We start from the raw sequence: 14,132 nt of genomic DNA on the forward strand, positions 1-14,132 counted from the left end.
AGAATTTGGTCCTCTTACTTTATGAAAATTTATATGTAATAAATTGTTAAAAAAATAGTTCAGTTTCATGTGTTTACCAATAAATAGACCACACTTTTAGGTTTTGAAAGTACAAATGATCAAATTATAAAAAAAAATTAAAGTATAGGAACTAATTCTCAGTTTTTATGGAGTATAGGGATGCATTTTTAATTGGACCTATTCAAAAGGCTTTTTTTTTCTGATTTAAATAACGACGGAATTCAATCATTTCTAAGAACCGAATAAAATGCAATCCATTTTTTAATTTAAAAAATTATTTTTTCGTCGGATCTTATCAGCACTAAGTTGAAACCCTAGTTTTCTTAAATTTTTTTTCCTCATTCGAAGAAGATGGGATTATGGGAAGCTTTTCTTAATTGGCTTCGAAGGTAAGTTTCCCTTCCTTGTTTGATTACCGAGAAAATAAAACCAAAGAATCAAAGAAAGCTTTATTTTTTTTCAAATTCTTGTGTTAATTTCAAATGTGAAATCTAACCGATCTCATTACTGAATTTCACACTTCGCTTTTAATTTCTTAAATCGATGATGTGGATCAAGCATGTAAGTGACTGGAATATGCGTCTTGTGGTTGTTTTTGTTTATTGGATTTTAGAGTGGAATTTATTGTTTTTGTTGTGTATTGGATTTTCTTCCCTTTATAGATAGATATTACAATTAGAAATGCCAATGTTGATAATTACATTTTAAGAAGGTTCATAAATTGCTATAAACATGCTTTTATATGGCTGCTTGGTTTGGTTGCTTTTAAAAGATAGCTAGAAAAGGGATTTCTTTTTCCCCACATCCATGCTCAAGGTGGGTGTTATTGCGTTGGGAAAGTGGTTGTTGCAGCTGGTTGCAATAGTTAAACTTACAGGGGTGAGATTAATAGGGTATCTTGCTGAAGTGCTTTAGATAAGGATCACTTGTCATAGTGGGATAATCTAGATCGCAATCATAGTACCGCGCTTTAACGGGGAGAGTGTTGATTGAGGTATGGCCGGTTTTTGCGGAATATGTTTTTCCTCGTTGGCATAACGAACTACAACAGCATCATTCACTGCTCTCCGTCCTTGTTTTCTTCTCGAGTCAAATTAGCAAACCGCCTAAGAGCAGTTTCTGTCATGTAACCGACGGTAACAAAAGGAAGGCTTTAGTTGTTGCTGGTGGGACTCGGGAGGGTTGTTTATTTATTGTTTCAGGAGATGTGAAGTGTGATTGGTTGAAGCAGCCCCATATTTATCTTGTTTCCTTTGACCATTTTCCTTATTTGCATTCCTTTTACGGAATACCTTTTAAGTTTAGAAGAGGTCCTGATGTGTGTGTCTGATTGACCTTTTCTTATACATTTTGTTTGGATTCGGTTTCCTGCACGGCCTCTATTTTATTTCTATTCCTTGTAGTCTCTTTTTCAAGCAAGAAATGGAGCTATCATTAATAGGCCTACAGAATGCTGGAAAAACATCCCTGGTTAATGTCATTGCTGTAAGTGAATACCCGATATGAGTTATAACCTTGTTTCGTTTGTTTGATATCTTAATCTCTTAGCTTGTTGCTGATAACTGGACTTCTTTGTCTGTATCTTATTTCAAGACTGGTGGATATAGTGAAGATATGATACCAACGGTAAGTCATGTGGCGAAGAGCCAATACCGACATTCATTTTTTAGAATTTGTTATTTGCATACAGCGAGTGTTTGTTTTGGTCAGTTTTGTTTCTTTTAATTTTCATGACATCTCTTCTGTTTGCAGGTAGGATTCAATATGAGGAAGGTAACTAAAGGAAACGTCACGATAAAATTATGGGATCTAGGGGGTCAACCTAGGTTTCGAAGCATGTGGGAGAGATACTGTCGTGCTGTTTCAGCTATTGTGTATGTCATTCGTACTCCTTTATTTATCATTCTCTTCATGGGATAAACTTGGAAAATATTACGATATTTAATTTTTCTTTTATATGTTTTTATTCAAAGGGAGTTGTTTCTATATCGAAATATAAATGTTATGAAAATATACAGGTTAGATTTTAAAGGATATGAAACTCGCGTTCTCCGGTGAGCTTTTATCCAGCATGCCCTAAACACATAGTTGAGGGATATGCTTTTGTTATCATTTCCTTTTGCTTTGCAAGACGCATACATATATGGTATCTACCATGTAGAACTTGCATGCTTTATTACCCTCGTTGCGTAGGTAAATTTTTCGACGGTACGTTGTCTCCGTAACGATGTCCGACTACTTACTGGGATTTTCTGCAATATGCAGTTATGTTGTGGATGCTGCCGATAACGATAACTTATCTGTCTCGAGAAGAGAGCTCCACGACCTGTTAAGTAAACCCTCATTAAGCAGCATTCCCCTGCTGGTTCTAGGAAACAAGATCGACAAACCGGAAGCCTTGTCCAAGGAGAACTTGGCAGAGCAAATGTAAGAGCCCTGTAAATTTTCCAGAAACCGACATAAACAACCGTTGATCTTAATGCAAATGTAAATTTTCATTCATGTTTTGCGGTGTTGGACCATGCAGGGGCCTGAAATCGATTACCGACAGAGAGGTTTGTTGCTATATGATCTCATGCAAGAATTCTACCAACATCGATACAGTGATCGATTGGCTGGTGAAGCATTCGAAATCGAAGAATTGAATTCACAAGAAGTTTGTCTGTTGTTTTCCCAGCTTCTGTTGTAGTTGCTTCTTGGTACAGGGTGGTTGAATATATGACTTCGATGTGTGTCTGCCCAACAGGGTTTGTTAATGTCTGATCGACACCATTGTCTTAAATTTTCCAACTTGGCTCGAATCATAAGTATTATATGAAGAGCGTTGGGATTTGTTGATATCGAATTTTAAGTTTTATATGTTTTTTGGACCGTTAGACAATGAAAATTGATGGTTGAAATTAATAATAATAAATGAGAAAAAAAGTACAAAAAATGGGTTATATCTAATTTAAAATTTTTAATGTAAACTCATTTAATCCAATTATTTGAAAAAATTATAAGATAGTATTTGTTTATAATTTTTTTAAGCATACATCATGTAAATGCCGACTTTGATATAAATTTATGTGACCTTGAATAATTGGTGCATTTTAAATATAAAATCAACATCTCATTACAAATTAAATCAAATTCGAAGTTAAATTAGGAAGATAATGATGTTGAAAAAGAATTAAGGAAATAAAATCATGAGGTATTGTTCTAATATCTAAGTAAAAGGTAAATTACGTATTTAGTATTTAAATTATTAGTTTTGATATGTTTTAATACTTAAGCTTTCATTTCATTTTAATAGCCATCGTTAAAAACTTAACGCATTTAGTATCTAAAATATTAATTTTGGTTCGTTTTAGTACCTAAACTTTTTTTTTCAAAATTTATCTTTAAATTTTAAACATGAGTACTAAAATGAAACCAAAACTAAAGTTTTTAACTATAGATATTAAAATAAAATAAAAACTAAACTTTAGATATAATTTTAAAAAAATTAAAAGTTTTAATAATAAAACGGATAGAAACTGATAACTCAGATACTAAAAACGTATAATTTACCCTTACATAAATAAGCATGGTTTTGATTGTCGAATGTCTGCATCACGGTTCTTGGCATTCTTGCCGTTTCTGCTAGCGGTTTGACGGCTTTGAGGGAAGAAGATACATATCCCAGAAAAAAACAATGAATAGTTTCCCTACAAAAGCAGCTAAAGCCGTCAACTTTTTAAATCAAAACCTTCTCAGAGGCATCAAATCATTGTGCGGTGAAGTTCAACAAGACTCCAAGTCGGTTCAATTAGATTCCTCATCTTGCATGCAAATTTTGCAGCTCTGCATCGATTCTAAAGCCAAACGTGAAGCCCTTTCAGTTCACGGTCAAATTATAAAAAATGGGTTTTCTTCAAATGCCCATCTAGGTACCAAATTAATCATTTTTTATGCCAAATCCGGTGATATGATGGCCGCGAATAAGGTGTTCGATGAAATGTCTGAAAGAACTGTTGTGTCATGGACGGCTATGATTTCAGGGTATTCCCAAAATGGGTCTTTCGATAATGCTTTGTTGGTGTTTTCGGAGATGAGGAGAGCGGGTTTCAAGGGCAATCAGTTCAGCTACGGGAGTGCGCTGAAAGCTTGTACTGGTTTGAGGTGTTTTAAAGGTGGGATTCAAATTCAAGGGTGTATTGAGAAAGGGAGGTTCGTTGGGAACTTGTTTGTGCAGAGTGGGTTACTTGATTTGCACGCAAAGTGTGGAAACATGGAGGATGCGTGTCGGTTGTTTCGTGGAATGGAAGAAAGGGATTTGGTTTCTTGGAACGTGATGATTGGTGGATTTGCTTTTCAGGGTTTTGCTTCCAATGCATTTAGGTTGCTGCGAGAAATGATAAGAGAAGGTTAGCTTTCATTCTTCGTTTTTATATGGCAAAATGTACTTGCTTTGTGGTGTTTTGCAACTGCTCGAACCCGAGTCTTCTACTTCTAGGGATATAGAGCCTCGTTTTGATGGTCGGAAATAACTGTACTGTGTAAACTAATCTATGAAGACATAGGTGGTGTTAATTTTTACTGTGCAAGCTCTTCAAACCACTTATGTCTGCGTCGCGCAGACCACACGGCTTCGCAGACTGTTTATTTTTTAGAAGACAGAAGCTCTTCAAACGTCTGCGCGAGCTCTTCTTAATGTAGACTTGGTTTTATGTCTTCAAAGGTCTTTAAACCTCTTCAAGAACAATTATAAAATAAAATTATTTATTAAAATAATTTTAAATAATTTAATAAGATTATTTATTTTAAAATAATTTATTTTAAAATAATTTATTTTAAAATAATTTATTTTAAAATAATTTATTATAAAATAATTTATTTTAAAATAATTTATTATAAAATAATTTATTTTAAAATAATTTATTTTAAAATAATTTATTATAAAATAATTTATTATAAAATAATTTATTATAAAATAATTTATTATAAAATAATTTATTTTAAAATAATTTATTTTAAAATAATTTATTATAAAATAATTTATTTTAAAATAATTTATTATAAAATATGGATTGATTTATTTTAAAATAATTTATTTTAAATAATTTATTAGTATGGATTGATTTATTTTAAAATATGGATTGATTTATTATTGTAGTTGTATGGATTGATTTATTTTAAATAATTTATTAGTATGAATTGATTTATTTTAAAATATGGATTGATTTATTTTAAATAATTTATTAGTATGGATTGATTTATTTTAAATAATTTATTTGTATAGATTGATTTATTTTAAAATATGGATTGATTTATTATTGTAGTTGTATGAATTGATTTATTTTAAAATAATTTATTTTAAATAATTTATTAATATGAATTGATTTATTTTAAAATATGGATTAATTTATTATTGTAGTTGTATGGATTGATTTATTTTAAATAATTTATTAGTATGGATTGATTTACTTTAAAATATGGATTGGTTTATTTTAAATAATTTATTAGTATGGATTGATTTATTTTAAAATATAGTTGATTTATTTTAAATAATTTATTAGTATGGATTGATTTATTTTAAATAATTTATTTGTATGGATTGATTTATTTTAAAATATGGATTGATTTATTATTGTAGTTGTATGAATTGATTTATTTTAAATAATTTATTAGTATGGATTGATTTATTTTAAAATATTGATTGATTTATTTTAAATAATTTATTATTTTAGTTGTATGGATTATTTAAATTTCAGTATTGTAAAACTAAAATTATTTAAATCTCAGTATTACAAAACTCTTTTCAGTTTAAAAAATCAGTTTATTTATATTTCAGTTCATTTTAACAGTCTGCAGACGTTAAAAAACAAACAGTCTTCTTCTTACAGACTGTAGACTTTTGGTCCACCTCTTTTGTTGTAGATGCCTGCAGATGTGGTCCGCAGACTGCAGACCTTTTACCTCTGCAAAAACAAACACCACCTTAGTGTCAGTAACTTAATAACTACTAAATCTTTGTTTTCTCTATTAGTATATTGTTGATATTATTCACAGTTTACCATTTTCCTTTGTCGCCGTCTTATTTTGACGTTTCTAACTGCATGGTCTGTTCCGCTTTTGATTAACGTTAAAAAGTTCACCTTGTTTCTGAAACACTCTGCTTCAATAGGAAAGCTCCCTGATTGCTTCACAATGGGCAGTGTTTTGAGAGTCCCCGTTGGAGATGATGGTCTGGTGAAGATTGGACAAGTACATGGACTGATATATCGACTAGGGTTTGAATCGTATAATGTGTTGGAGGGATCACTAGTTGATGCATATTCTAAATGTGGAAGTTTACAGTGTGCTTCGAAGTTATATCAAAATATGTCAATGAAAGACATTATATCATGCACGGCCTTGATCTCTAGTTTTGCACGTGAGGACAAGCGAAATAGAGATGCCTTGGATCTCTTTAAAGAGATAAATTCGATGGAAGTGGCAATGGATGATATGATGTTGTGCTCTGTTCTTAATGTATGTGCCAATATTGCAGAATTGAGCTTGGGAAGGCAGGTCCATGCTTGTTCTTTAAAATGTCACCCCGCCAATGATGTGGCAATGGGCAATGCTCTAATCGACATGTATGCTAAATGTGGGGAAATAAAAGATGCTAATAAGGTATTCAATGAAATGGATGAGAGAAATGTAATTTCATGGACGTCGCTTATTGCTGGATACGGAAAGCATGGATATGGACACGAGGCAATCACATTATATGAGAAAATGGAGCATGAAGGCATGAAGCCTAATGATGTAACTTTTTTGACTCTCTTATTTGCTTGCAGCCATACTGGGTTGATTAAGAAAGGTTCAGAGTTGTTTAATTCAATGGTCAGCAAATATGCGATATTGCCTCGAGCTGAGCATCTTTCCTGCATGGTGGATCTCTTTGCACGTGGAGGGCAGTTAGAAGCTGCTCATAATCTGATATGCGAGATGAATATTAAACCTACCGCATCACTTTGGGGTGCCATTCTCGGGGCTAGTAACATCTATGGCAACATGTACATAGGAGAAGAGGCGGCAACACACCTTTTTAATATGGATCCAAAGAAATCAGTTAACTACATTGCCTTAGCCGGCTTATATGCAGGATCTGGTGCATGGGAAAGTGCTCGGGAGACACGTAAATTAATGGATGAGAGAAGTGCTGTGAAGGATCCAGGATACAGCCTTCTGAGCTCTACAAATAAGGAAATGGTGCTTTCGAAGCCAAGTTGAAATTGTCAAGTTATCTTATTATTGTTAATATGGAAGATGCAGCTGTATTTACAATATCACAAGAAAACACTTAAATTTACGGTGACGGTAGAGGAGATGGAGCATTGGTTTTGTTTATTTTCTTTCTACTCGATGGACATTATTCTGCTTGACTAATGTCCGGTTCCGGTAAGGCAGGATCCCCTAAGCAGAGAAAACAGACAACTAGTAATGGTGGGTTTGCTTTTCGGATCAAGGTAACTACATCGGTGTATTGACCTATGAATGAGGATGAAGAGGCTGAATCTTTTTGAAGAGCAATGTCAATCACCTGCTACTCGAGATTCAAACATAGGTTTCTTTCTTTATATACATTCGGATAATCAAATTTGGAACCTATCGTGCTCTTAGCAAGATCGAATGCCGAATTTTGTTGCTTGTATTGTTTTTACCTGGCCTATTTATTTATTTTGCTACTTGTTTCTGAAATTTATTAGGGAACCAAAAAGAAGAAGAAGAAAAATGCAAAGCAATGAGACTTTGGGCATTCCGAGAATTGAACTTGGGAATCATACCACTAGACCAAATGCCCTATTTTACCACTTAATCATATATGTTTATAGCAATATACTAGACAGCTAACCTCTTTTTTTACTTGTTAGTGCCTCTTAAAAGTGCATTTGCATCTTGGATATGCTTTGAATCAATTTTAGAATATCACACGACAAATTGTCATATTACACTCAATAATATAACGTCTAACTTAGACAACCGCTAATTTTTTAACGAGAAATGACGAGTTTAGAACATAATGAATAGTTGGGTGACCATTTTGTAACTTTCAATGGTTGAAGTTAATAAAACAACATTTTATAATTAAATGATCATTTTATAACTTTTAATAGTTAAAGGATTTAAGAAAATAATACCCTATAGTCGGGTTCCATTTGTGTGCTTTACCCCAAAATCAATTAGATTAAAATGGCAAACACAATGGTAATTGCTTTAAAAAGGGAGAAAAATGATGAGTGAAGTGGGGTATGAATCCATCAACAGATCTTCCTTTAACTTGTTGCCCGTAATTCACTTCAACTTTTCCCAGGCTTATATATCAGAGACACCACTTACAAGGGCAAAAGAATCAAAGCTCAAATTCAATGGCGACATTTAGGGACTCAGCAGAAATGCAGTGCCTGCCACAAGACTGTCTACTTGGTCGATAAGCTCACTGCCAATAACAGGGTTTTCCACAATGCTTGCTTTCGTTGCCACCATTGCAAGGGCACTCTCAAGGTAACCCTAAACCATATAACATTAGCTTTCATTAGCACTGTTGCATTTTTGGCATTACAAGATCTCTTCTTCTTCTTTTTGTTTTTCTTTTGTTGCAGTTCAGCAATTACAACTCTTTTGAAGGGTGTTGTACTGCAGGCCTCACTATGATCAGCTCTTTAAGAGAACTGGTAGTCTTGACAAGAGTATTGAAGGTAAATTCCTTGCTTAACTTTCCTTTGGATGTTCGTGTTCGGTTTAACCCCGAGGTTTTTTCCTTCTTTAAACAGGGTACGAGAATATTTGCCGACGGATGGTGTTTCAGACGATCACGCTTGATTACCATCCGTCGACAGGGTCTAAACTCGAATACTTTTAGAATACATCTGTTCTAATTTCTCTCTTTTGTTTCAGGAACACCAAAGATTGCCAAACCTGAAAAACAAATAGAGAATGAGGTAATTCTGGGGATATTCTATGTTATCTTTCCACCAAATCACCCAATAATCTTCACTGATTGGTAATGAGTTGGATGCAACAGAATGCACAGAAAGTGGTGAATCTGTTTTGTGGCACTAAAGAAGAATGTGTAGGGTGCAGCAAACCTGTGTACCCAATTGAGAAGGTAAAAACCCCAGAAATTTCATCATATAACATATGCCAAAATTCCCAACATTGATGTGAAAAAGAATGAAAAGTTTTGATTATCAGTTGATGTTTCTTCAAGGTTACCGTTGATGGGACATCATACCACAGAAGCTGCTTCAAGTGCAGCCATGGAGGTTTGCACCATTAGTCCATCAAACTACATTGCTCATGAAGGGAAACTCTACTGCAAATATGACCATATCCAACTCTTCAAGGAGAAAGGCAACTATAGTCAGCTTGAGGGTGACAAAGAAGAAGACCCCGCCACTGAAAAACTCATCCATGGAAGTTGCTGCTGAGTCATAGCCGAGTTGGGTCATCCATGTCCATTGCTGAGTTGGCTTGCCCCATGGGGTTTCTTTTTGTCTTCCTTTTCCTAAATATTTTCGCCTTGCAAAGTGTTTTACATTGGCATTGGGTTTTGTAAGTGGAGTGAGCTTTAAAACTAAGACTACTCATGGTTTGTTTCAGCACAAATTATACCACTGATTTGACACGAAAACTGCAGCAAATGAATTCATTTCTACTGAGAATGGCATAGAACATAAAAGAACTACACAACAGATAAATCTCAAATGGAAACAAACAGTTCCTATCCCCTATGTACATTCTAGTTTCTGTGTTTTCCGGCATCCCAAGTGCAGAGGTATTCGAAATGAATAAATATCAACTGCAATCCCATAATATTCTCAAAAAGAACAAAAAGAAAGAATCCCTGCATTTGAAACCAATAATGGAACCTACTATTCAAAAGCGGCCCTGCTGGAGAGGAGGAATCCTATGTATATACAACCGGAAAGGCCTTCATCGTTTTCTTTTCTCAAAGACTAAAGGTACTGAAGATGATCACTGGTTTGCCTACTACAAATAGGGATGATCACTGCTGAGTGCTACAAAAAGCGTCATTCAAACACCTCATTGCTCATTTTATCAAATCATCAAACCATCTGCGTATTAAATAAACAATATTGCATGATGTCAAAAGATAAATGACTAACAATAAACAAAGTTTGAAGGGAATGACAATCAATGAGAAATCCCGTATATGCTGTGTACAGGTTCCTTGTGCATATGTTCATGTGCAAAATAAATCATGGGAATAGACGTCAATTTACCTCTTTCTGATTGTTTCTTCCTTTAAGAGTTTTCGTAGCTGCTTCAGCAAAAGCTTGTGCTGCCTCTGCATCAGCTTCAGCAACCTCTGCCTCTCTTGCTGCTTCTTCAGCTTCTGCTATAGCAGCTTCTGCTTCTGCAACTGCTCGGGCAGCAGCGGCAGCAGCTTCTTGTGGTTTCATATTCCGCATCCTAGCTAACTCTAAATCAATCTGCGATTTTGTGAGGATTTTTACATCATCCCTATCAAATCGAGGAGAAACCCTTTGCCTTGCCTCCGAAAATAGAACGGAATGATTCCTCCTCCTGTCTGAAAATGACAGAGCCGGTGCAATCCTATACCTGCGTTTCACCTGCAAGCAACAGTATTGAATTAATCAAAGCCACATATCAGGAAAAACAACCCATTATTTAACCAGACATCAACATTCTAGAAAAAGGTCAAAAGAAAAACTAGCACAAACTTGGTAAGGCAGTACTAGGACTATAAAGAAGCCTTTGTGTGTTACACAGCGGACTGAGATCAGGCTATACCATAATACCTTCTCAGTTCAGACCAATCACTTTTTAACTTTTTTACGGAAATTTTATTGATGCCATAGACACAGATTCAGAGGGATTCTTAAGATTTTTACACAAAAAAAAACTGCAATCATTTCGGCATTACACAGACAACCAGACCTATTCACTGTAATACCATAGTTCACAATAATCATTTTTACTGGTTCCAGGAATGCCATAAACAACAGACTGATAGTGCTCCTTAAACTTAAGATCAAATACAACCCTTCAATCACGCATATACGTACAACACCTTCAAAAATCCTAAACCATTTAAAAAATTATAACAGAAAACACCCACAGGCAACAAAATACATGTAAAAAATATATTTATTATTTAATGAAACAAGATATATCTACTACTAATTTCTCAGACAACAAACTTCATGACTTGGAATAAAGTAGCATCAAATATGTTTCCATGCAGCAAATAAATTACCTTAATCAGTCTACCACAAGCTGTTAAATACTTTAACTTCGCTGACAAGAGCCTCTTAAAGTCAGGAGGTGCCCAATATTGCTCCTAAAGAAGTAGGAAAAAAGGGTAAATCATGCAAACAAAGTGAACACATTTCCTGAGGTAAACAAATGCAAAAGCCAACAGAACTACTAGAAAACATTTGTGCTAAACATGGTGGGTGCCGTCATCACCAAAATTCGAGGTGGAAGGGGAACATTGTATCCAAGTAAGCAGATTAAACTGATGAAAAAATAAGTACGTTATACGAAGAAACTTAAGTGAACAAATTTCCAAAACCATACGAATGCTAATGCCAACAGGAAAACAACTGACAGAGAACATTTACTTGACAAATGGTAATACAGAAAATTGACAAAAAGTGATAGCTCTCTTATTCCATTTCAACCGCCTTAAAACTCAAACTGTATAATTTATCATTTATTTGACACAAAAGTCTTCCCTCACATCACTTTCTTCCCTTCTTTGTGATTGCTAGGAAAAGACACTGAAGCCAGTTAAAAAATTAATTGAAAAGGTGGATATCAACCAATCATGTGACATTTAAAGTTCTAATATCTCTAAATCTGGTATGCTCCTCTTGTTTCTGTTAATTACAGAGCCAGACAGCTATACTTATATTAAATAGAAAACATAAATGGAATTGTAAACCTGAATACTGCATCTAAAGCGTACCTCTATATATGCAGCAATATTTGTCTTATTTGAACCGCCAGGCTCCTTCAAGCTTGTAATTGCTTCCATAATGAGGTTATCTAACCTACAACAGTGAAAAGATTTATGTCAGAAGTAAAATGGTACAAGATGCAAATATATCAAACAAAAACAAGAACAATGTCTAACTTGACAATGGATCTCTTTGTAGAAGGAATCTGCAATGTAGTGTTGGGAGCTGTGATGAGTTTAGCATCCACGATATCTTCATCACTTGGAACAACACCGAGTTCCATAGCACTCTCCTGTTTATTAAAGCTAGATGTCCTTTTCACAGCTAATCTAGCTTTGTCTCGAGAACCCCATCCATTGGCCATCACACTCATATTTCTCCATTTATCCTACACCAAAAAATAAAATGAATTGCTAGTACAAAACCAGAGCCTATGTTACTCGGACTCCGATGTGAGGTTAAGGCATATAAATATCTATCAAGACGGGTCTTTCCATATCGTTCGCCATTTTCCGGTGTTAGGCTATGTTGCTAGTACAAAACCAAAACCATTTTACACAGGAAGCAGAAGTACCAAACCTTAAGATCTACGTTGGAACGCAGATACAGGACACTACTGAATTCCGGGTCTTTCAATATCGTTCGCCATTTTCCGGCACCATGTTTGATGACTCCAGCTTTTAGCGCTGCCTCTTCTTCAGGTGTCCATTTCTGCTTAGGGGCACCCATTTACAGGAACACAAAGAAAACACAGCCTCCAAATTTAACAAGCTGAAAAAACCCATTTCGCTCAATATTAGCAGATAAAATCAAATTCAACCATAATCCTCCCATAAAACTATATTAGAACAAAATTATCAACAATATTGTGTCAAAATTGCATATATTTAGCTAATTCCATACAGATAATAACGTGCTAACAAATCAACAATACATATAGTACCATAAAAGAAAAATCAAATTACCAGATGTAGCAGAAATACATGAGACAAAGAAGATCAATTACCTTATAATAATTTCGCGGGTAACTTGGACCGGAGATCAGGAATCGAAGGCTTGCTGTTTTTCTTAAAAAGAATGGGAAGAAAGGGATTGAATTCAATTATTCTACCAAGGCGATGCCATGCCACATGAGATTTCACGGCGATAAAATGGGGACACTGTGATTTTTTGGCGGAAATTTCTGTTAGGGTTTTTTTTCCCTTTCCCTTTTTTCTCTTTTTGTTGGTGTTGTTCACCAAATAAAATTCTAGGGTTTACTCGTGTCACGTGTGGAAGCAGGCTACGTTCCCTTAGTGGATCTGTTATTGACACGTGTCCCACGAATTTGGCGGCTTCGGGATTTTGACTACACTAACAAGAGAGAAACAAAGATTTAGTAATTCCAAGGGAATTTTGGTTATAAGATGCGAATTTTAAAATTTTATAATTACATATCAAAAGATAATTTGATATAACGGACTTACCATATCATCTATAATTTCTGTAAATAAGACTTTTAAATTTTAAAATAATTTTTAAATAATTACATCTTATTTACATGTAAGAAAGATATGAAGATCCACCTTAAAAAAATGAGATGGACAAATATATCTATCTAATAATTTTTTATGTATACAACAATGCTCAATAGCCGCCATAACTTTTGCATGTTTTTTTCCTTGGTAGAAAGGGATATTTTCATGGACCTCGTGAAAAACGTTCTTACATCTAGTGGCGCTGTCATAATTTGGTGAGAGTGGGCATGTGCCTATATTGTAATTTCAATTTTCTTCGATTAACTATTTATTTTATTAATGACGCACACTTTAAAAAAAATTGTGTCTCTACAAGAATATGAGTTTTACTCAATTAATTATTTATTTTATGATAATATTTACATTGAAATTTTATTTGTACCATCCCATTTAAAAAAATTATGTTATTAACGTGTGGTTAAATCTAATAAAATATAAAAGAGTAACATGATAATATTACAATAAACTGTTAAAAAAAGGGTTGTGTGACAAAATCCTCATACCTCTCTCTAGGTTTTCTTCCTGGGATTTCCTTAAGTGACGTTTGGTTCGTTGGAATATTTTTTAGGGAATTGAAATCTGTGAAGAAATTGGAATCTGTTATGAATTAGAATCCAATTCCATATTATGTTTG

The 14,132-nt window shown here is 34.1% G+C and overlaps 3 protein-coding genes and 1 pseudogene across 4 annotated transcripts; 3 read left to right on the plus strand and 1 right to left on the minus strand.

The window, feature by feature from the left end:
* Positions 1-268: 268 nt before the first annotated feature.
* Positions 269-2,925, plus strand: LOC120171617 (ADP-ribosylation factor-like protein 8a). The gene is made up of 6 exons (XM_039179297.1): positions 269-410; positions 1,425-1,506; positions 1,615-1,647; positions 1,774-1,895; positions 2,287-2,448; positions 2,549-2,925. The coding sequence occupies exons 1-6, from the start codon at positions 373-375 to the stop codon at positions 2,664-2,666; spliced, it is 555 nt and encodes a 184-aa protein (XP_039035228.1). The 5' UTR covers positions 269-372; the 3' UTR covers positions 2,667-2,925.
* A 703-nt stretch (positions 2,926-3,628) lies between these two features.
* LOC120171613 (pentatricopeptide repeat-containing protein At3g20730-like) lies at positions 3,629-7,542 on the plus strand. The gene is made up of 2 exons (XM_039179293.1): positions 3,629-4,409; positions 6,170-7,542. Exons 1-2 carry the CDS (start codon positions 3,698-3,700, stop codon positions 7,261-7,263), a joined length of 1,806 nt encoding a protein of 601 aa, XP_039035224.1. The 5' UTR covers positions 3,629-3,697; the 3' UTR covers positions 7,264-7,542.
* On the plus strand, positions 7,419-9,541 carry LOC120171562 (annotated as a pseudogene).
* Positions 9,542-9,668: 127 nt separating this feature from the next.
* On the minus strand, positions 9,669-13,182 carry LOC120171615 (telomere repeat-binding factor 1-like). Of its 2 annotated transcripts, none has more exons than XM_039179296.1 (7): positions 12,988-13,182; positions 12,561-12,752; positions 12,161-12,369; positions 11,990-12,077; positions 11,276-11,359; positions 10,278-10,628; positions 9,669-10,109 (listed from the first exon to the last, which is right to left on the minus strand). In XM_039179296.1, exons 2-7 carry the CDS (start codon positions 12,708-12,710, stop codon positions 10,101-10,103), a joined length of 891 nt encoding a protein of 296 aa, XP_039035227.1. In that variant the 5' UTR covers positions 12,711-12,752; positions 12,988-13,182; the 3' UTR covers positions 9,669-10,100. The 2 variants fall into 2 exon arrangements, with proteins under 2 accessions (XP_039035227.1, XP_039035226.1); XM_039179295.1 differs by having other exon boundaries at positions 11,990-12,074; positions 12,158-12,369.
* Between the last annotated feature and the right edge of the window lie 950 nt (positions 13,183-14,132).

Source organism: Hibiscus syriacus, unplaced genomic scaffold (genome assembly GCF_006381635.1).
Source record: "Hibiscus syriacus cultivar Baekdansim isolate YM2019G1 unplaced genomic scaffold, ASM638163v2 tig00111834_pilon, whole genome shotgun sequence".
Classification (NCBI taxonomy): domain Eukaryota; kingdom Viridiplantae; phylum Streptophyta; class Magnoliopsida; order Malvales; family Malvaceae; genus Hibiscus; species Hibiscus syriacus.